General features: G+C 35.0%; 1 protein-coding gene across 1 annotated transcript; it reads left to right on the top strand.

Annotated features, from left to right (window-relative positions):
- The first annotated feature begins 6,230 nt into the window (after positions 1 to 6,230).
- LOC131048159 (probable galacturonosyltransferase 13) lies at positions 6,231 to 24,706 on the top strand. The gene is made up of 6 exons (XM_057982034.2): positions 6,231 to 7,172; positions 7,504 to 7,559; positions 9,534 to 9,686; positions 23,110 to 23,697; positions 23,821 to 24,123; positions 24,212 to 24,706. Exons 1-6 carry the CDS (start codon positions 6,962 to 6,964, stop codon positions 24,488 to 24,490), a joined length of 1,590 nt encoding a protein of 529 aa, XP_057838017.1. The 5' UTR covers positions 6,231 to 6,961; the 3' UTR covers positions 24,491 to 24,706.
- Positions 24,707 to 24,916: the final 210 nt, after the last annotated feature.

The raw sequence follows: 24,916 nt of genomic DNA, 5'->3' as shown, positions 1-24,916 counted from the left end.
CTTCAGAAGTGTACTAACTTTCTCTTTTTAAAATCCTTGAATTCTTAGCTAATAAAATTAAGTAGATTGAAAGGAAATTCCTTTGGATTGGAGTGGAAGAAAAATAAAGGATAACTCTTGCGGGATAGGATAGGGTTTGTGCTCCTAAAAGATAGGGTGTTCTTGGGATAAGGAAGCTAAAGCTATTTAATAAAGCTCTTTTAGCTAAGATCGAGTGGCAATTCATTCAAAATTCTAAGGATTGGATTGATATAATGAAAGCTAAGTATCTTTATAATGAATCTACAAATTTGGTATTCTGGGAATCTGACCTCCTGCAAGGATCATAATCTGGAATAATCTTTTAAACATCATATCTGTTCTCAACAAGGCAGGGAGAAAACTGGTAGGAAATGGTAAAACCACTTCATTTTGGGAAGATTCCTGGACCAATGAGGGACCCTTTTCATCCATACCTTTCTTAATATCCATCAAAAATCACCTCATCAAAAAAAATGACAGATTTCTAAATAACTATGTAGATTGGCAAGGAGATAAGCTTGGATGGAAGAATTTTAAAGAACATGTGGAAAATGTTAATACTCAGGAAAATAGGGACCCGAATAGATGGGATCATGACATTACTATTCTAATGGAGCAACTAGAAGGGTGTGATTTACTTGACAAAAATTCAGAAGATCAATGAATTTGGAAGTTGTCTACGTTGGGAAATTTCTCAATTAAGTTGGCCTACTCCTTGATGGAGAATCAAAATGTTATGTTAATGGATTGGAAACAAGTATGGATCCCCAATTTGATCACTAAAATTAACTATTTTTGGTGGTTGGTATCCCTCAATAAAATATTAACTATTGATAACCTCAGTAAAAGAGTATTTACTTCTTCACTGTCCCTATACCTCGGAGGTTTGGAACTTTGTTTAATCCCAACTAAACGTTGATTGGTTGATTCTTAGCTACATTGGACATATTATCTCGGTCGGTCCTCATCTCCATTTTCATATCCTGTCATTAAGGACTTATGCAGATATCTTCCCCCCTTTGTTGTGTCGGGAATTTGGATATAAAGAAATAATAGGGTATTTAGATATCATAAAAGAGATGCAAGTGTCCTAGCCCAAGTTGTAAAACAAAAAATCAAGGAAAACATCAATGCTATTTCTTATGGGGTTTCTAAATTAGTACCTAATTATATAGAGTTGAGGGTAAAACTACTATGGGGAATCAATCATGATCCTCTCAAAATAAACTAGTAAAAGATAGAGGCTAGAAAGAATAGTAGATGAGAAGCTGTTAAAGAAGGATGGATCAAGTGCAACTTTGATGGTTGCTCAAAAGGGAATCCAAGAATCTCTCCGGCAAGAGGAGTCATTAGAGACCGCAGAGGATATCTAATAGAGGCCTATGGGTGCAATATAGGAATCTCTTCTAACAACAAAGATGAAGCATATTTTGCATGGAAGGGAGTTAAAAGACTTAAAGATATGAACCTAGATACTATTATATTGGACAAAGACTCTAAACTAATTATCTCAATTCTAAATGGTTAAAGTATTGACCCTTGGGAGATAAGAAAATTGACGGAGGACAATAGACGAATTATATGAGGTTTTCCTTATTTTAAAGTGGTTCATACATATAGGGAAAGTAATATGACCGTAGACGTATGACCAACATAGCCTTAAACTATAAAGAGTGGGAAATTTTAAATTTCCAAGATTGTCCTAAAAATCTGAAGGAAGTCATCTTTAAAGAAAGGAAACAAGGTGGGAATTTTAAAAACATATTTGTAATGATGAAGGCTAACCCTTCTAAATACTCAAATATGCACATTTCTCCTCACCTCTGCACGAGGGCCAGCTATGGGCATCAAAAGCCTCCGTTGGCACATTGGCTTGAATTAAAACTTAAAGTCAAGAAAGGGATATGCAATAATGATTTATATTGGAATATTTGTACCAAGCTCATGTGGAAGGACACTTGTATTATTGAGAGGTATGACAGTGTTCAAGAAATTTCTAAAATGAGTTTTTGTAAAAGCTTTAGCATTATTCTCCCCGACTGCAAGTTTTTCAATCTTGAAAGAAATAAGGAGACTTCGAAGGAGTAGAACTTGAACCTTGACGAAATGGGAGGAGCCATGAAGATAATGGAGTCAAGGGATCACTTGTTGCTACAAGAGAATGAACAAATTTGGGGCTTGGTAGACAATACCGAGTTAGTTCCTTATATCCTCTCCATGAAAGGTCATATAACAAAACCTTGTCTGCTAAGTTTTGTAATTATTGATCTAAAGAAATAATTAATGTTTGTAGTTGATTGCGAAAGCCACTAGTCTTAGTTATAGTGAAGTGAAGGTTGTTAAAAATAGTTTAGGTGATTATAAGGTGTTCATTCAAAAGTTTTTAGAGAAAGTGAGAAACTTAAAGCTATTAAAAATGGTTATGAAAGGGAAGACCTCCTTGGCCCATATGCTTTTCTTAGCCTATATTTGATGAGGTGTTTCCCATTGGAGGGGTACTACATGATTTTTCATGGATACCACTTCCCGCTCCTAAACCATATTCATCACAAGGAATTTATATATATGCCCCGCTTTCTTTTCATCTCTCTAAATAATAACACCAAGAGTGGAGCCTCCCCTCCCCTTCATCAAGGGCTGATGTATGCCCTTTACATGCATGAACTTCAGATGAGTCCTCATGGTAACTGTTCGCTATCCCTCTTTCCCAACAATGCTACAAGCCAAGTGAAAATTGAGCCGATAGAGAGGAGAGCCCATACCCCGAAGAAATCCTCTGGCTCCAAAAAAACAAAATTGCAGTCCAAAAGTGTTGGCCTTCTTTTGGGGGGAAATAATGTCTCACCTAATAGCTCCTTGGTAAAAATGTTAGGCAAGAATTCTCCAATTCATAATCTCCTTGATATAGATGTTGAATTGATCAAGCTTACCCTAGAGAAATGAAAATTTTTAGAAGCAAAATTGGTAATCCTAAGAAAAAGAAAGCAAATTTCCAAGACCCAAAGTCAAGTAGTGGGGATATTGTAATTAAATAAATAGATCAACACCCCAAACAAAATATAGAAAAAGAGGGAATCGAATCAAGAGAGAGGAGGTCTGAAAGGTAAACAAAAGGATAAAGGTAAGAAAAAAACCAAACATGAGAAGGCTATTGAGCCTGAAATAGAAGAGGAATACCTATCAAATGAGGAAGAGGACTTTGAAAATCCAAAGGATGATGCTGGAGGGGAAATGGAATGGGGATCTAAGGTGGAAGGTGAAGAAAATGATATTGTTTAGGAAGATATGGAAGACAAAGATAACTAAAAAGACCAGTATACTAGCCAACACAATGCGAAGGATATGGAAGAAGAAGACAACAAGAAAGACCACTATACTGGTTTGGATAATGAGGATAATATAGAGATGAGATACTGCTTAGAATTGGAGAACAAAAATGAGGATAGAGACAACAAATTGGAGATCTAGATAAGAGAGATGCAATGACGCATTATAGACTTGGAGGCACAAGATGAGTTTAATGAAGCCAAAAATGAAATTGAGAGTGCTATCAACTCTCTAATTCACATAACCAATGGCATAATGCAAAATTTGATTATGGGAGTGGTCTTAGGAAAATCAAAGTTGAAAATGATGCTTCAGAAAAAGAATAAGAGAGACAATAGGAAAGAAGAAGGAGGGCTAGAAAATCAACATTTGAAAGTTAGTTGATGCCTGGAACAAGATCTCAGGAGCAGATGACTAATGTTGTTGTTTTCTATTATGCTTAGGTTTAGTTTCAGTTTAGATTTAGTTGCTACTTTCTTTAAGACTGATGGCCTTCATGGCTTATGTTGTGATATTTTGATTTGCTACTCTCATGGTTTGGATTGAACTATGTGTTTTTTGATGTGGACTATTGATAAGTTTTGATTGGGTATATTGTTATTGATGATTTGTAGTTTGTTTTTTGTTGTTTCTTTTATAGTTAATGTTGTGCTGATCTAAGGGATCATAGTCCTCTCCCCACTTACTCAATAAAAAATAAATGGTATATATTATAGATAATTATAACTCCTACCTTCATAAAATATTATTAATATTTATAATATAGTATAAACATTATATTGAAGCTTAATTCAATTAAAAATTATATAATTATAATAATAAGATTTCTAAACTTAACTCTTAATTAATATTATTTTAATTATAATTTTCACATTAATAAAATATTTTTAATAACTATAATATAATAGAAATGTTATAGTAAAAATAATGATTAGATAATTTAAATTCATGATTAAAAATAAACTATGATTTTAAAAAATATTAAAAAGTAGAAATCTAATTAAAAAAAATTCTTATACAAATTTAGAGTTATAAAGTTTAGTATCATTAGTTTTAAGTGTGGGTTGTATTCATATTTTCATAAGCTAAAAAATCATCTAAAAAAATGGGATCATTTTAGTGTATTGGTAAAATCAGTCAAAATGTTTTGTCTAATCAAATTGTCATAAAATAATTTTTACAATTTAAAAAATTTAAAAATAGTAATTTCTTTACTTATGAGGAGATTAGTACCAATAAGCATCATAGAAAATTGATTGGTAAAAAAATATTGAAAACACTCATTTATCTATATGTTCTATAATGTGCATCTTAAATATTAAACAAACAAGTACAACTTGCCTCAATAAAGTAGATGGAATAGCATCACATCCTAAAAATTGAACAAATCTAACTCCTTTTTTGTCACCCCCTCTCAATACACATCTCAAATTATTTTCATGAGATATTGTATTTTTTTATAGCCCAAATTCTCCATTTTCACCAATTAGACAATATATTATTTTCTATTTTTAAATATTAAACCCTTGAATATGAATGTGCGTAATATAATATAACATAAAATAATTACAAAATAAGTATAACATGTTTTTAAAAAGAAAGGCAAAATCTACACATCATATGTTCAAATTTATTTACTTCAAATTTATATGAAAAGAGATTTCATTTTCTTTTTTTATTTCCTTTTTCATAATAGATTGTATAAGTTAAGGAATAAAAAAAAATTTAAGATAAAGATAAAAATTAAAATACAAAATATTTTCAAAAGGATGATAATGACTAGATGTGAAAATAATAACTTATATATTCCCTTTTTTATAATAGATTGTACGAGTTAAGGAATAAAAACAAAATTAAGATAAAGATAAAAATTAAATAATAAAATATTTTCAAAAGGATGACAATGACTAGATGTGAAAATAATAACTTATATATTTCTATAAACTTAGAAAATTGATTGGTGAGAGACATTGAAAATCTCATTTATCTATGTGTACTGCAATTTGCATTTCAAATATCTTCTTTTAATAAGATTGTGTAAAGATACGTTTAAGTGACTTTAATAAATATTTGTAAAGATACGGTTAAGTGAATTACAAACAAAGTGTACATACCCTATCCCTTGTGAGATTCGAACTCAAAAATCACAATAAGAAGAGACACCTAATTGCGTACATACCCTACCCCTTGTGAAATTTGAACTCAAAAATCATGGAGACACATCTCAAAAATTATGAATGCAACATCTATAACATCTAAAAAAACATGAACACAACATCTCAAAAATTGTGGATGGAATTACATGACATTTCAAAAATTGAATGAGTTTGTCAAAAAGAGAAATAAAGTAAAAAACAATGATTATATATATTTAAACAAGTTTTCTTTCTATTAAAAAATCATATATGACACATCTCAAAAATCCTAGATGAAATAACATGACATGATGTCAAAAATTGAATGAATCTATCAAATGAAAAAATAAAGTAAAAACAATAATTATATTTATATAATTTTTTTTATCATTAAAGAAATCATATATATCTTCAAATATAGGTAGAATCCAAAATAAAAAATGCACCTAATCTGATTCTAAAACAACAGACTTACTTTCATATTATATCTGTTATTTTATTTTTGACTTACCTTATTTTAAGCCTGAATGGTGCTGTTTTTGAAACCAGAATAGCTACAGCCCAAATTTAATCAAATCTAAATAAAAAAAATAATAAAAATTAAATACCATATTAAATATCAGCGATTAAAACTCATTTAAAACAAAACAAAGCCATAAGCCACTTGGTAATGGTTGACATGTTCATATTTGTTTGACTTGTATAATTCTATTGGCATTCAAGTTTTCCAGGCCAGGTGGCAATACAAATTTATGGGATCATGCCTGCGGCCGCTGTAAATACACGTGATGTAATAATCTCAATTGAACTTATCGAGATGGAAGTGGAAGGAAACCAATCAAAATCAGTGAAGCGGTTGGCGCTCTGTTCCAAGGAATTGTGCCCCACCGGCCTAAACGCTGCTTCTACTCAATACCCACTCACCTACCATCCCAGAAATCTAACTTCCAGACCACAGACAAGCCAAAACTAGGCTTCAAATCAGCAGAGCTTAGACTCTAAGCATTTCACAGTCACACAAAACTGAAAAAGATTTGACTTTGAGACGGATATAGTAGAAAAGTCCTGTAAGGACTCACGGAAATGAGAAATTGAGACAGACCCAGTTGGAAATTCCCCTGTTTTGAAGCAAGTACGCATGGTTTCAGAAGGTCCTAGTTGAAAAATCCCCAGTTCCAATTTAAGCCCACATGAAAAGAGAAAAGTGGATTTCGGAATGATACAATGTGGTAGTTTAATATCGTCCATCCACTTGGAAAGCATTGGGATTTGATCAAATGAATGATGAAGAAGAACTGATTTTTAAAAACATTGGTAATTGAGCAAGTCCATGGTGAAGAAGAACCGATTTTGAGGAGATTTCGGTTATAAGACATTTGGGTACGAGAGGATTTCAATTGAGAAGGATATCGGTTGGTTTGTCAATACTGAGAAACAGCTCTTAGATATAGCGATTCAGTATAGAACAAGCCTTCAAAATGCAGGTGCATATATCCCCTGGTATGAGAAGAATCACAATATCAATTTCAAGTGGTCTACTGGACTTGATGAAGATTAAGGTTTCAGGGCGCAAGCTCTCGTACAGAACTAAGGTGTATTGCTTATTACTTCTGGCATTGTTGATGTCATCTATATTTGCTTGGATTGCGGTTGTTACCCTGGAGGAGGTCAGCGACTGCTCTTCATTGAGTAAGTCATGCTTTCTATGTAATACAGTCAATTTAGAAAACAGCGCTTATAATCTCATGTGCAATCTCGAGATCTTTTTTGTATTTTAGGATGAGTGCTGTTAAAGCCGAAATAGAATTACACTTTGTAAAAGCTGGTGCAGTTTGTCAAACTATTTGTTTTGGATTGAATTGAATTTTTATGGGTTTTAATTTATTTATTACGAATTATAAATCTGGTGGTAGTGTAGACAAGTTTCTAACATGAAGTTTGAAGGCTAAAGAGTTGATGCCACCTGAACCATTTGTTTCAGAGGCAAAAAACTGACTTGAAATTGGCATGGTTTATCCAGACTGTCTTGGGCGGAGATTGACGCCAGGGTTCTTGAGGGATTCGTACAGTTCAAGTGTAAGTCATAGGTCTTGTTTTACATATCGGGGTTCTTGGTAAATATGTAATTATCCTCTTTTTAATTCTCTCCTTAAATGCATTATTTGATGCGCAGTTGTTTCTTTCAGACGATAGAGTGAGTAAATTAATTCTTTTGCGGCCAACATATTTTGTAATTTGTCTTCTAAAGTTTGTCAAAAAATACAATCAACTAGCTTTGATTCAAAATAGGCCAATGCCACAAACCCTGGAATCAGACAGTAGATGATTATGAGGTACCAAAAAGTCCTCCAAAGTCCGAACCACTAACAACACAAGTGTTAAACTCATCATCATGCCCAGAGATCATTATTCAAATATAATATCATTCGGTCAATACTTATATTAAAAAAATTAACATTTCCGCAGCTGAGAGAGACCGTCATGTACCATATGCAGGAGCCCAAAACAAGAAACATTGTATCACAGAGAAGGATATTCTATATTTCTAGTTGAATCTGAATGAAGTTCAGCTTCATTTCACAGAATTTCAGATAGCAAGACTCAACAAAATTGATGAATAGGTTTATGATGGTTTCAGAACCCATGTTACTCTTCCCCTTTTCCACAACTCCTTCATCAAATCTACACAGATTACCTTGATAAGCTTCTCTGACTTTGATATATTCATCCTCCAATATTTTAATTGTTAATTAATAGTTATGTGTTTCAACAGTAATGACATCCTCACTCATGGTTGCCTCTTTCCCTTACCATGACAGTTCTCTTCTCCACACATCTCATGGCCAGCATATCATTTAAACTCCTTTTCCAGTTTCTAGATGTCTCCCATCTCTTCTGGTTGTTACCAGCCATTATATCAAAGATACAATTGTCCAGATACAAAGCTATATTCTTGATGCTATGGTTCAAGTGCTACAATATTTTTTGTCCCTCTGAACTTGCCTTTCATCCTCAGGAAGCTTGAAGTCAGAATTAATCTCTTTCAAGAATCAGGATTTCTCCAACCAGTACTAATCTGGATCTCCTTTCATTTAAGGCTCTTCTATGCTCTATTGAGGAAGCTTTATGTTCATCTAACCCCATTATCTTTAGCAGCATTAGCTGAGAGGCAAAAGCTTGAAGCCTTTTTCCATGGTCACCCTGTCCATACTACCCTTAGCCATACCATAGAAAATCATGGTTTATTTCTTCCCAGAATGAGACAATTAACCACTCAACTATCCTTGTTGCTAATCAGAGTAAATGTATAGCATATGATAATTGTAGCACTTGATCAAATAATCTACTTACAGAACACCCATTCCATATGAATCTATGATAGAAGTTACATTATACCGAAGGAATACCTTCATATTCTGTAGCCTCCAGGTACTAAAAGCTTCACTCTGGAATTCCTGAAGCCACTGAAAATGTCGACACCACAGTCCAATTACATGCCAAGCAAGTATGTACGTTGCTAAGGATCAATACATAGCATCCAAAAATCATAAAGCTTAACCAAATAATCTGCTGACCAGTGTAACAGCTATTCCATATGAATCCATGATGCGTTTAAATTATTCCCAATAAATACCTTAATGTTCTGTAGTCACAAAGTATGAAAAGCTTCATTCTGGAATTCCTGAAGCTGCTGAAAATGCTGACACCACAGTCCAAGTACATGGTCTCTAGGTACCATTACACAGGCAATTAACTAGCATACATTCTCCAGTAGCTCTACCTACTTATTTTGATCAGTCTCAAACTTTTCAACCCCTTGATCTCCCCAATTGTTTGTCCATATAGCCATGTTAACTAGGTGGTCCACCACCTTATGAGATCATCTTCTAACATAGGGATAAATAAGATTATTAAACCCAGGGTTAAGATTATCATTATATCATATCAAAGAATCTACTTTCCGATGCTTATTCTAAATACATATGGAAAGATTGATTATTTGGTAGTGTTACCTGGAATTAACAGTGTGGTATATGTTGCTTGGCGCAGAGAAACATCAAGGATATGTACGAAGTTTTCAAAGTAAGTAGGCAAGCACCACCGGGAGGGCTGTTAGTCCCAGATTCATATGCTGATCTTGTTGATGATCTAAAGAAAAGTGGTTATGACATTAGAACATTTGCAATCAAGTTGAAAGCCATGGTATGCCTTCACCTTTATAAATTGTTATTTCTCGAGATCCTATTTCCATATGTTTTGTGACTATTTATTACTGTTATAATAGTTCAAGACTAGATAATTCACTATCGTCTTCTGTTTTGCAATTTATTTCCTTAATGGTTCAAGACTAGAGAGTTCGTTTTATCATCTTAGAAGTGCTTCAATTCAATGCAGGAAATGGACCATATGAGTTCTTTCATCAATCAGATAGTTCTTTTAAGATTTTATAGAAAATATTAGCTGATGAATTTAATGTAGAATATATCTATGATCTCAGTTTAGTTGAATGTGTGAACCGCAATAGCCTAAAAATGGCTCATCACTAGTATACAATTTTCAATTCTTTTTCAAGTCTTTTACTGATCAAATGGGTTACATATTTTGACATCTATGGTCCTGATCTTTATAAGACAATGGATATTATGAATATGACTTGTCTGTGCTCACACATAGGACCTGATCCAGATCTTAGGAAGAATTGCTAGAACTTGGGTGTGTTACAAGCAATATTAAACAAGAATTCAGAAATTGAAGTACAATTAGAAATGACGTGAAGGAAATATATAGAACTTTAACATACTTTATTAATTTGAATGTTTTGTACATGACATTCTATCAAAAAAGATGAATGGTTGGTTATCTTCTTCTCTCTTCTTTTCTAACTACATACAATGTCATCAAAGGGAAAGAACAACTATGGAAGTTGAAGCAATTGATTTTCTGTATGCTAGTCTTTTCCTTTTGTTTCTTGTGGATGAGTTGTGTCAAAATCTATGGTTCAAAATTGGCCCCATAAAGGACCAAATCACACACATTGTTGGTACTTGGTAGTGCCATGTATGGAGAGTAAATCTCTCTAGTTTAGGTCAACCCACAACAAATCCTCTCATGAATATTGTTAAATTTGTGCCCTAGTTCAGTAATCAGATTTGTAACATTTAATTATTTGTTAGCATTTAGTAAACCATAATCAAGTAAATCCAAGAATGAAACAAGAGAGCAAGAGACAAACACAAATACCCTGGGAAAACCTCCAAGGAGGAAAAACCCAACACTAAAGACCCACAGGTCAGATTATGTATTCAATCTTAATTGCACAAATACAATACTTAGCTTGATTCTCCAGATCTGATTCCTTTTAGTATATCAGATCTGCCCTTCTAAATACACCAAATCTGCACCAAAATGCCTTATATCCTCTTGGACAAGTTCGCACAATCCTCTTCTATATTTCACAGCTTTAGTTGCAGAGCTAGTTCGCTGATTGTGTGAGAGATGAAGTGATTGAATTGTGTTTGCAATTTAACTTTGTTTATATGAGTCTTTAACCCATATACCCCAAGTCGGCCTTAATCCTTTTTGGCGCCAATTTGTTTTATTGAGGTGGTGCATTTAGTGCGGTGTGGAGGTATGGGGCCGGACTTGACTTGGGGGCACGTTACCCCTTTAAGATAGGACCCAGTCCTATATGGGTTCGGATGTTGCCTTAAGGCAATCCGAACCCATCTTACCTAGTTATAAACAACAAATACTACATGAGATTTGGGCTGCTCTCTAGATAACATGATACTGTAAGGTTAGAATTGCCTACTTTGCAATCTTTGCCTTATGTTATCTAAGTTGCCAGTTTTGGTATGGGATTGACTATGGGAATGTGATTTTGGTATGCTGGTACGACATATTTTTCCTCTTGGGTACGGTATGTTCGGGTATGGCTGTATTATGTGTGTGTGTGTGTGTGTGTGTGTGTTGTTTTGTGATCGTTAAAGCTTTGCTGCAATTGTGTACCTGAACCATGGTGGTCCTATGGTTGGGTCCATACAAATAGGATTCATATAGGATCTTGGATAATGCTTTGTGATCATTCTATGCAATTGTGAGAAATCAAAATATAAATAGGGAAATAATTAAATTCATCATATAGGAAATTCTAACAACATTTAAAACAAACAATAACATCAAACTAGAAGGAGGGAGGGGATTTATTATATTTTATAAACTCAAATTATCACATACTATAGAATTGGGTTTTTATTACCCAATCACACAAGCCAGAATAAAGAAACCTCTTTTCTTAGTGCAAGTTGACAAGGACCAAAGATTAGATGGTTTCCTAAATAATATGCCTTACATGTTTGATCAATGTAAGCCCATTTCATTGTGAGATCATTTTACATGATCATAACTAAAATGATTGTTCATGGATTTCAGCCTGCCCTTGTAATATTATTCAATATGTCCAAGCAGGAATTTTTTTTTCTAAATTTTGGCTCCCTTTTTTTTTTTTTTTAAGCAAATTAGGGAGATTTCTAGCTATTCTTGGGGCAATCGAGGGGCATTTCCTACTGACAAGACCTTTTTCAGACACATTTCCTATTGAAATCCAGCTATAGGTGTCGCAATTGCTACTTTAGTTTGTTAAAGAATATCAAAGGACAAATACAGCGGTCAATAGCAAGTCAAATTAGGCAAATTACTATAAAATTTTGGTTAAAACAATAGACTATCAAGTCAAATCAGCAAGAACTAGTCAACACAAAAGATTGCAGCCATGAATATCGTCAACACAACATCTTTTTGGTCAAACAATAGTCCTTGCTCAAAATACCAATAAATAGGATCAAGTGAGCATTTGTGATCTTTTGGGGGTGCTTGGGAGTGCCTTGAGAACGCCTTGGGAGCATCTCAAGCACCTTGGGTTCACTGTGGGTACGGTATACCCATAGATAGCCCATGGTGGTTGGGATGCTTCTAGGGTGCTCCTATTGCCATTCCTACTCCCGAAGTGTTGCGGAGTTGGCACGAGACCGGTTTTTGAATAACCCAATAATATAGTTTGTTTTTGCATGCATTTTGGTGTACCCATAGCATGCATTAGGACTCCTTTTTATCTATTTATGGCTTAAACCTATCTTTGATATGTTTTATACGACCCCCAAACCTACTTGCATGCCTAGAATCATTCTTGAAAGTCTTGGGTCAAAATTCATTATTGTAACAAATGCATTTAGGCATTGTGTAAGATAAAACTCATCTAGATGTTAGAGTCCAAATCAACCCCTCTTGATTCCAACCATAGTTACAAGACTTAGACTTGGCAAACTAATTTTTGACTCAAACTCAAACTTGCTACTTGGACTTAACAATGGCTCGACAAAGACTTGGAAATTGAAAAATTATGAAATATAGAGATTTTCAAAGGATTTAAAACTTTTATAATGCACCCTTTAGTAAATCAAATTCTAAGACATAATAAACTTATCTAAGAAGTTACTTTAATCACATACTATAATGGTGAGCAAATGGGGTTCACTAGTCTAAACACGCAAACTAGGAATCAAAACAATTCACAACAACATCACATTAAGGAAAAATGAATCCAAAAGGCCCAACTTCAAACATACTGGAAAGAGCTAGGCACAAATTGAATTTACCTCCTTTTTGTTGAATTGATGCAATTGGATAAGATAGAATGATTAAATGTAAGAACTAGGGCTAATGAGGTAAAATTGAGAGTAATCAGCATAAATAGGAAGTTTTAGAACAGATATGGAGACTTTAAGTACAGATCTAGAAATGAGAGTCAAAGAGGAACCTGTGTTTAAAATTTGAGCTCGGAAATGTTGAACTATGGGGCTAGGTGACCTAGTCTTGAAGGTGTCAAATACAGATATTGGAAACACATTCGGGATCAGGATGTCGCTCAAAATATTTCCTTGAAATTTCATCAGAAAGTGTAGGACTATGGGACTAAGCCCTAGTGTCCAAGGTTTTCTGTTCCTTCAAAATCTCTCTCCCAAGCTTCTATTGTTGTTAAATATCCCCTTCAAACCCTTGTTGCTGATTCAAACCCTTTCCCAATCTTTCCCCAATTATATTAGTGACATTTAACATCTCTCTCCTATCCTCCATTGCACAAGCACACAACACCCAGTGATAAGACATCCTCCTAGTGTTTATTGGTCATTGATATACGCTGTACATATCACAAGCACCCCACATAGGAGTATGCACATCCAATCTTTCCAAGGCTTTGTTGTTGATGGTTGAAAATTGAAATATATCTCCTAGGGAATTGACTAAGGTAGTCTCCCAAATAGGCTAACCCCTTTCTCTTACCCCAACTTAGATGTTGAAAATCTAAGGTTCAAGCACTTAAAGGAAACCTATAGGTGGATTTAGAGTTAGTAGAAATAGATTATCATTCATAGGAGGTTCCAAGAATATAGAAAACAGAGGTCTTTGGAACTTGGTTGCATTTTTGGCCTCTCTAGCACCCCATGTAGGAACCCCAACAAAATTCACAAATAATAAACCATAAATACTCTAGCAATAAATTTTTTTTGGTATCTTTTTTATTTTCATCAAAGGACACGTGCAAATTTAAATTTACTAATTTGATACAAATTATTGGGCACACCCTACTTATAAAATTGATAACACCTCTGATGACCCTAATGACACTCTAAATCTATATTTTCTTCTTTGTTGTTTTGTCCCTAAGATAGTCCAGTTGCTACACTTGAATTATTATGTCTCCAAATGGCACAAGTTGTACATAGTTGTCACACTACTGAGAATAAAATTATATTTCTATGATATGGGAAGTGCCTTCTTTTTTCCCCAACTCTTCTTATAATCCATTCTTTCCTTTTTTATATGACTCAATCATAAGTAACCCCAATTATTTAATTGACAAGTCTTAGATAACTAAATCTAACCGAATTAAATGGAAACTATACCAATGAATGCGTACTTCAACTCAATTGCCTCATTACATTAGTTTACTTACTCCCAACTGAAGTAACTACAACATATATGTTTTCTATTCATATTCTGCTAACCACTCATTATACAGATTAGAGGAGTAGTCCCCACATTTCCTTAATGTCAAAAGGACATTCCAAGTCCTCCCTCCACAAATCTGCCTGCCCTTAAGCAAGAGAAGGCTGGGTGATCTAAAATATTAGCTGACTCCCCAGTGGTACCCTTTGGAGGTAAACGTTTCCATTGCACCAAGAACTCAGTGCATACATGGTTCCTCAAACATTTCTCTCTAGTCCCAAGTATCTACCTAGGCACCAATACTAACTTTAATTCATTGTTGAGAGGTGGAAGATTAGTTGAAGGTGTTACCTATTGTTTTTCATTGCATTCTATATTTTTGTGCATGTATGTTGTGTGAACTCTGTTTGCAGGGTCCATTTGTTGATATTTCTTCCCATTCAGTACCTTTTAAACCCCTTACCCTCATATTTTCCTGCAAAAATCTTAAAATAGAGAATTGTGTGAATCTCTTCAATAGCTTCATTGATATTTTCTGTTGTATTGAGTAGGAAGACACCATTTAACCTAGGTGCATCACCGCCCTTTCCCTTTCATGCATTTCTTCTCCCCTTTTCCCTAGCAATCAATAGAGTAGGATCATCTTGTATTGGGTTGGACCAGCACCTTTCATCTAGGTTAGATAGGGAAACAACCCTTTATCTGGAGGTTTGGCTTCATTCAGCAAGGTCCCACACCTTGAAGCGATTCCAATGTTTCACTGAGCTGTTGGATTTGGAATCCAACAGAAGGGTGCAGTTCAGATTGACAATGTCACAACACTTTGCTTTAGAAAGTAAACTTCCAAAAATTTTCACCCAAAAATTTGAGATATTGTAACATTTTTCAAAAGGTCTCTTAAAAAATGAAGACTAAATTAATAGAAATTTGTGAGAGCTTCAAGAATGAAGTTCCACCAGGCAAGTTAGAAAACTGATGATGCCCCAAAATGATAAACCTACATATAAGGCCATAAATGTTGATTTGAGGGCATGCGACTTCAGACGCACACATCCATAGCATCAATACATGGGCAACCTTTTGGAAAGGCTGATTCATATCTAATATAAAAGCTAAGATAAAACTTGTAGAGAGAAGGATGGACGGAGAGAGAAGGATGCAAAGAAGAAAAAATGAATGGGGTATGTTCCAAAAACCACCAATCAATTTGCTCTCCCTTCAACATTCAAGTAACTCATCGAATATGAAGGAACCAAGGCCTATGGCCAAGTCTGGCTCAACTTACTTCCATGAAATTACTTACTGTGAATAAGCAATTCATTTCCATCTAGTGGCTATAAGCAGGTCAAAACAAAGCAAACATGAAATCAAAGCCAAAGGACAGTCCATGTATAGATATGGAGAGCAAAGCCAAAAACAACTCTTCATTCGTCAAGAATGGAATTCGATTGCACTATTGCATCAAGATTGAAAATATATGTTCTTTTTAAGCGACAGTCAAAAAAATTTGCCCATATGTGAAAGAATTCAAGAGACAAGTCGAACTCCAAAAAATATCCTTTTGAGTTCCCTTGTTGCTCCTTTAGCTAGTTTTTCCTTCACACTTGTTCATCCATGTGATTAGAGGTAAACCTGTACTGAAAATCTATTTGGGTGTTGCTCCTGATAGTTTCCTATATTGAATTTGAATGAACCAGTGCATTGAGCTTAAAAAATACTTGATTTCAAAATAACACTAGAAAAAGTTTCTCATATGTCATTGTGCAAGAAATCATGACTTAAGTTGAGGTTCCCAAAAATGCCTTTTGAGCTGCCTTGTTACCCCTTTAGCTAGTTTTACCTTTGCACTTGTTCACCGATGTGATAAAAAGTAAAATGATAAAAGGATTTATAGACTCAATTATACTTAGGGGTCATGACCGCCTTCTAGAGACTAGAAAAAGAAACTTTGAGGTTGCCATGTGGGACAATGTGACTAGCTTATGCCATGGGTTCATGCCTGCATAGTGGTATCCTGGTGGTACCATGCAAATTTGCTGGCAAATTCCACATTATATCTAGGCAGAGATTAGGTTGCATTCATAGGTGATGATGACATGGCAGTTTAATTGCTGTTGATGGGGCAGATTGGCAAGGTCCAGATGACAGGGCTGCTCAAGTCATGGGTTGCTGAGGTGACACTTTTGTGAATACCAGAAACAAACACAGAGTTGATTAAAATGTTCACATGGTTCCTACTAACATGGGTCCACATAGATGTCTTGATAGAGGGTCTATGTGGTGGTTTGGAGCTGGTGTTAAACTGTTTGCCGGAGTGTATTGTTTGCTATTTCCTTCCTTTCATGTGTTTTGTGTAAAATTATTTTCATATATTAGTTGTGTAGATAAGATTTGTCCACATGTTTTTGTGTCACATATTTGCCAACTCCATTCCTACAATGAAACCAAAGCCTTGATTATAGCCTTATTTTTATGATTATTGAATATTCAGGGAACTTTGGAGTTTCATTACTTTTGAAAATGCAACTGAAGCGTTGGCATGAATGTAGAGTTTACCTAACACATTTTAGGAAAATGTAGCAATGTGAGAAACACTTTTGTTACAGGGAAATGAGCTGTATCCAATCATTTCCAGTTGCAAATAGAATATTTAAAATTTCCTATGTGGGTTTACAGTACTTAGAAGTTGTGATAAGCTGGTAAAAAATTTGGAGGTCCTGGTAACTGACAGATCAGGCAAGTAAAATTCCTTGCCCAGGCTTTAAATAAGCATTAATCATATCTGGTTGAACTTCTATTCCCTAATTTTTTTTGGTGGGGCCCTCTACGAGGGACAATTCCCATGGGGATTGAGAGCTGGGACACTGAGTAATTTCCCAAGCTATCGCCTTCAAAAGAGATGACTCAGCGATGTATCTGTTGCATGCTCCCATCCATTTTGTTACACGACCATATGCTTTTGGTTTTATGGACTTTTCTAGACTGTCAAATATTTTGAAACTCCTAGAATATGTAAGGACATTAAATAATCTATGTTCTACAGCATTTCCAGGACAAAGATGGTGGGATGGCAAGGAATGCATTTTACAGATAACAGTCTGAGGACCATTTTTAAGGGATGGCAGGGGGACAGCAATATAATGAACAGCATTATAACAGCAACGATATAAACCGACACTGTTAAAGTGATGTTGGATATTTCTGCTGAACCCTTCATGCCAATCACATTCCAAAAAGAAATTGTTTGTTTGCATTTCTTTAACAATACCACACTGTACAAGACCATGGCCAATGCACCTTTAATCACTTTTGAAACTGACAATAATAACTGACTCTGATACCATGTCAAGAATTTTGAAGTTTGAGATCCTTTTGAACAATGAAATCAGAAATACAAATTATTGCTGTTAGTGTTAACTGCTATATAACTTACATCGATAACTATGAATATGAATCGTGATATATTTATTGCTGTTGTCACGATTAATTTAATTGTTGTTACACTGCGTGACTGCTATCATGATATATTTATTGCAGCTGTTATAATGCTGTCATGTTATATTGCTGTTATAATGTGGTCATGATATATTGAAGTCTCTTTTTTCTAATGTTATGAATGATTTTATTTTTTATAACATTATAAAAAATTGCTTCTGTAGCAGACGCCTGGCTGTCCCTGGGACAGTCAAGGGATGTCTGAGACGTCCCTGCCTGCCTCAGGGATGGCTAGGCATCCCCTAACTGTTTTCCTGTCATCCCCTATAATGGGTACACATTTCCTATAAATTTCCAGAATTTGCCTGTTGGGGGGACAGTCAGGGGACGTCCCCTACTGCCTCTGCATCTCCAAATATGCCTAAGGGGACAGGAAAGAGGTTCGAGGTGTGGGGAAACATGCCCATGTAACACAGTTTGTAAGTGGACCTAAAGATAACCACTCAGGCTTTTCCTATCATATTGTGGTGTAAGTTTCTTGATAATTACATGAAATCTTTACCTTGAATTAAATCACTTTAAGCTATTCACAAACAACCTTGTTGCTCAAAGAGTAGCATAGACTTAGTTTTCAATGAATAGAACTTAGTGACTTCATTCATGAATTGTCCACTATAGATGCAATGAACTTGCATTTCTAGAAAATACAAGGAGATGATGATGACAACTCACTCTTCAAAAATAGATATTATTCTAAGGAATAAGTTGACTCTTCATTCTCCAAAAAGGAGTAAGTTGAGACCTCATTCACCAAAAAAAAAGTTATAACTAAACCTAAGTAATAAATAACCTAGGTGAGTTGAATTTAAGGTGTAATAAATGCATAACTACACCAATGTAGCAATAAACTGATCCCATTCATCTATGCTCAGATCAATTGCTTCTTCATATCGGACCACACCATCATTCATAACCATCATGCTCTAACAATAAATTAGAAAAATGAACATTTTTCCTGTTCTTTGGGTCAATGTAAATATAGCGATTTAAATCTCACCCTAATCGCAGGTTTTTTGAATCTTCTCTTCCTCAAGGTAACCACCTCCACCTTATCTCTTTTGATTCGTTCAGTTTGCCATCCTTCTTTCTCACCATGTTGTATGATAGCTTGAAGGCTCACATAGCCTTTGAAGTTTTGAACAACTTATTCCCTTTTTTAAGTCAGGGATTTCATTGTATGCCTTGATCAACTCTTCTGCCAAGTGATTATTTTTCTCACAGTTTCCTTCTCCTTGGGTCTCTCTCTCTCTCTCTCTCCCTCTCTCCCTCTCCTACCTACCTACCTACCTACCTACCTACCTATCAATTTATCTAAAGATAGATGAATATAGATTAAAATTTTAATAAAATCACATTTTGTACATGTATATCTAACTTAACAAGCCATGTCAAACTTATTTTTATTTTTAATCTTTAGTATGTTTGTATAGCTAAGAATATTGAGAAGCATTAATAATGAACTATCAAATTTGTTTTTCCACTGGTAGTCATTTCTTAGATCATTGCCAAGAGAGAACAATTTGGTGTATTAGACAGCGTTTACACAAGCATTTCACAAGATTGCTTGTTCCATTTACCTTATATTATTTTGAGGTTAGCAACCCTTTCCTTTTGGATTTGAACATGTGAGTTCCATTACGAATTGCACACTTTCACCATCATATCAAGTCAGGTGTAGTGTGTGAAACTCAATTCCGTCAGATTAAAATCAACAATATCGTTAGGAAGGAAAAATTAAGCAATCCTTGTGTATAGTGTTGTTCAAGTGAAAGAATTTGATGGTACAGTATGATTGCAGGGGTCAATAGGACTCTAACAATTGGTAGCTATATCATCCCAACCAGGAAAATCTCGAAATGAAGCCAGGGTCATTTTCAAGATCGATATAATATTACCAAACCTTGACAATAGAAGGTGTTGAGCAATGTTCCATAGTATTTCTAGACAGAGACAACAAGAAACATGGGGACACAGTTAGGGGATGACAGGGGTTGGGAAGGGACAGCATTTAAAAGAATGGAAATTTTGAAAATATAGAAATTTCAACTATCCATACAGTAAGGCATTCACCATATTCATTATAAATTTATACAACTATATTACATAATGTTAGAAAGGAATTGAGATTTCACAATTCAACTTAGAAATTAATTAAATTTCATTGTTATCATTTGAGTTTAATTGTCACTATGTATATACAACAATAGGCCAAAAGGCTAAAACTATAAAATGACAAAATGTGGAAAATCTGAAAAACAATATATTATATAATTCAAGGCACATTTCTGGATAGGGAATTGTATTAAGTTGGTAACCATGCCTTTTCCCCTCACTGAATCACTTTTAAATTTTGTTTGAAGTTTTTTAATGCCTAGATAACTAACAACCCTGGTATTTGTGTACTTTGGTATTGGAATTTCATTAACATAAAAATCCCTACAGTACTCCATTACTGATGAGGCATAACACTGCAGTAGAGGTTGTTTTGGTCCACAAAAGGCCACTATAACCACACAAATTGCAGTTGTATATGAATGTCAATGAACTGAAAAATCCTATATTCCACCAAGTTTCTAGGATGATGATGATAGGAAATGGACGGACGGACGGGTTTCCAGAACAACGGGGGTTGAGAGACCTCTCTATAGGTGATGACAATTAAAAAAATAGGGGAAATTTGAAACGTAGAAAATTTCAAAAATTCATATAAACATATTTAGAAACAATAGAGATGAATTGAGAATTCACAAGTTGACATACAATTTAACAAAAATTCAGTGTCTAATCATTTGCATTTCATCACCAATGTGCATATACAACAAAATGAAAGGGCAAAAGGCGTCAACCACAAAATATAGACAACTGGATCTATGACTGCTATGACTCTACCTCATCTTTGCCTAAATTGAAATCAAGCTTTGAATCTGAGTTCCCGGCAATATGAGGGATTGTCTCTAGTTTAGTTGCACAAAATAATACTTGGTCCTCAATTGATCTTTAGGCATATATATGATCAAAACCTACTAACAACAAATCTCCAAACTTGTGCCATCAAGCGTTTGTATTCAGTTGCTTCCAAACTTGCACTTTTTATCTTGCTATGCACTATACAAAATCATGATGCAGCATGAATTCAATTGCAGTTCCTGGACACAACTACCAATTGTTACATTTGTACAGAGACCAATTTGAAAGTAATTCCTACACTTACTATCATTGTTATTCTCTTGCACCATCCTCCACGATCATCAATGACTCCAAATTGACTTTTCCAGGACTGTTCTATGTAATTCTTGAAGACTGATGCACTAAACCATTATTAAATTATCCCTTGTACTGTGCTTGGATTATTCTATGATTCATTTAAAAATTTTAAAGCCTGCCATTTGTTGCCTGAACTATAAACTGCATTAATTTGGGCTTTGTCTTTGCACCTTTTGTAACACATCTTTGCACTAAACTATCTTTGTTTAGTATTCCTTCACTACATAGAACTGTTCCTACAAGCACACATATAGTCTTTTTGATCGCATTTCCTATGTGCCTCATGGTAAAAATATGTGTTCTTCCTACAGTATCATATATATCTGGTGTAGATTCATGCTTTGCTTCACCGTGTTTCTGATGCATCTATTGCTGTATTAGTCTTGATTGCTCAGCACGGATCTTTCAGTTGCCTTCATAAATCTTGGTATCGTTGGACACTCTACTTGCAGCGGTCTCGATAGTTTATTGTTTTATTAGAGGGATATGAATTGTTTTTAGAACTTTAGTAGTGGGGATAGCTAGCCCAATGTTTCCTGCCATTTCCAAGCTGTACTTGAGACGTTTCTTGAGACATGTAAGAGGCAGGGGATGATGGGAAGGTATTTCCAAGGCATCCTCAAAACATCCGCGGTATAGGGAGTCAGAGACACCTGAAATAGAGCATGGGACACATCTCTGGGTTCCTTGGAAAAATATTATATTCGATAAAGAAGGAAACAATATAACTGGGTTTATTGACCTTTTTCTGTCACATTGTAAAAAAAATTTATTTCAACTTTCAGCCATTTTGACATCATTCTAATTTCTCATAGCCATTATTAGAAATAATAAGGCAATGACAGGAATAACAGTTTAAGCCAGGTGGTGGATTATGGACATAACTTTAACAAAGGCAGTCAAACTTTTCATTGTTCCATTTTTAATAAAGAGGTCAAATTATGGTACACTATAAAAAGACCAACAGGTTGCAAATACAATCTGGGTTTGATATAAAACTCTCCATCAAAATAAATAAAGAGATCGAATTGTGGTACACTGTATGGAATCCCTAAATTGATCAAGAATCCACTTCAAAATATTTGATTAAGTTTTTTGCCTTCGTAAAACTGTAACTGCTGTCTGGGGATGCTAGCTGTCCCCAGAATGGCTGGGGCACCCCCTGGGGATGACAGACAACCATTTATTGACAGGAAGGGGGGATAGGGACAGCTTAGGGAGGTTTCTGATGAGTCCTGACATCTCCAAAATGTCATGGGAATGGGGATAGCCAAAAAAACCCCAGAGATGCATTCCTGTGTATCATAGGCATTGAGGATAAGGCATGTTCTTTGACAAGATGTGGAACAGATATATCTGCTAATGTTGATTTCATAAACCTTGATTAGGTCTACTAAGTGAATGGAATCATGTAAACTACAGTATCAGACTCCCATTTTGACAACTCTCCACCAGCACATTCAATCTTGCGTAAATATATATTTGTTAGAAACTTAGAATTGACTGAAAATTGAGCAGGCTGTATCGGCCTTGTATGAACTTAAATTGGAGCTTGGCACATTCTTAGATGTGCTTCTTTCTATAGTAAATTCAAATTGTACATGAGTTCCCATTCAATTAATGGAGTAGTTGCTTCCTGCACAGGTGCATTAGCTGAAGGCTATTATGATTAATTTAATTACTTATATATATATTGCTAGTAAAGCATGTTGTTTAATGCATGTGAGCACTAATGTAGGCTGAATGCATTATTATGTAATCTAGGATGTAACATTATGTGTATCAGTTTCTATTTGCAGCTGTTTAACCATTCAATACTCATGCTCAAGTTACTGTTCTATGGTTTGATGCACTTTTCCAGATTGAGCAAATGGAATGGAAGATTAAATCTCATAAGTTAGAAGAATATCAATATAGACAGATTGCATCGAGCAGCATCCCAGAAGGCTTGCATTGCCTTTCCCTTGGGCTCTCTGATGAGTATTCCTCAAATGCTCATGCCCGGAAGCAGTTGCCATCTCCAGAATTAGTATATCGTCTTACAGAGAATACCTATCATCATATTGTCCTGGCATCTGACAATGTCCTTGCAGCATCTGTAGTAGTTTCATCAGCTGTGAGAAATTTTATAAAGCCAGAACAATTGGTCATACACATAATTACAGATAAGAAGACATATTCAGCAATGCATGCTTGGTTTGCCTTGCATCCTCTTAATCCTGCCATTGTTGAAGTGAAAAGCATAGACCAATTTGACTGGTTGACAGAGGATCAGACTCCAGTTTTGAAAGAATTAGAAAACCATGTTAAGGTTCAAAGATATTACTACGGAGACCATTCAATTGGGAAAACTACTAATGACAGTCTTCATGTCCTGAACTTGAAACTGCAGTCAAGAAGCCCCAGATACATATCAATAATGAACCACTTGCGCATATATCTTCCAGAGGCAAGTGAATCTCCAAACCCTTTTAAGATTTCTCTTTCTTTTTTAAATTATACCCTAAATGAAATTATTACATGGATAAGTGCTTGTCTCAATCTAATTGCCTTCTTACTTCTCTGGGTTCAGCTCTTTCCAAATCTCCAGAAGGTTGTGTTTCTTGACGATGATGTAGTAGTTCAGCGAGACATATCCACTTTGTGGGATATTGATCTTCAAGGAAAGGTTAATGGTGCGGTTGAAACATGCAGGGGGAAAGACCCATATGTTACGTCAAAGAGTTTCAAGAATTATTTCAATTTCTCTCATCCACTTATATCAGGGAATTTGGACCCAGATCAGTGTGCATGGGCATATGGTATGAATATCTTCGATCTGAATGCTTGGAGAAGGACAAATATCAAGGAAGCTTATCATTACTGGATCAGAAAGGTAAATAGAATGAGTTATTGTTTGATACTTGTATTGCATTCATACATGCCAGAGCTCTTACCGATGGAACCTCACTTTTCTTTCACAGAATCTGGAATCTAATTTCACACTCTGGCGATTTGGAACATTACCCCCAGCATTAATCTCTTTCAATGGTCATGTTCATCCCATCGATCCCAGTTGGCATATGTTGGGATTAGGATATCAATCTAAAACTAATCTTGATGATGTACAACAAGCTGCTGTAATCCATTACAATGGGCAGGCTAAGCCATGGCTCGACATAGCATTCCCACATCTAAAACCTTTTTGGACGATGTATTTGGATTACTCTGATGAATTCATCAGAAGTTGTAACATTAGATAGTCTCAGCTTTGATGCTTTGAGCTGTTTGTTATACTGCAGGGAATTGAGGGTAATGGTGAACTACTTGGTTAGTTACGTGCCTTTTCTCTCATTTCAATGAAACTGTAATTCCAGCTGTCTGCAGATCCATGGATGAGCAAAGATGTGTGCTAGAAGTTAATCCTTTTGTATTTTTGTATTCTGTAAAATTCTCATTTAAAAGCAATTTTGCTCGAAGCTTTGTTATTGTATGATTTTGTGCATGGACAACATAGAAGTGCTATATTAGAGTTCAGATGCTGCGGAGCAAACAGTATAAAATCGACCATACGAATAAAATAAGGAATGACAGATTCTACTGTAGATTTAATGAATTTGTTCTAACGAAGAATTACATTGTACTTATCCGGAAAAAACGTGTTGGAAGGACTGCAGATCCAATCCAAT

The sequence above is a fragment of the Cryptomeria japonica genome, chromosome 8 (assembly GCF_030272615.1).
Source record: "Cryptomeria japonica chromosome 8, Sugi_1.0, whole genome shotgun sequence".
NCBI classification, from domain to species: domain Eukaryota; kingdom Viridiplantae; phylum Streptophyta; class Pinopsida; order Cupressales; family Cupressaceae; genus Cryptomeria; species Cryptomeria japonica.
This window is presented reverse-complemented; position numbering and strand designations above follow the sequence as displayed.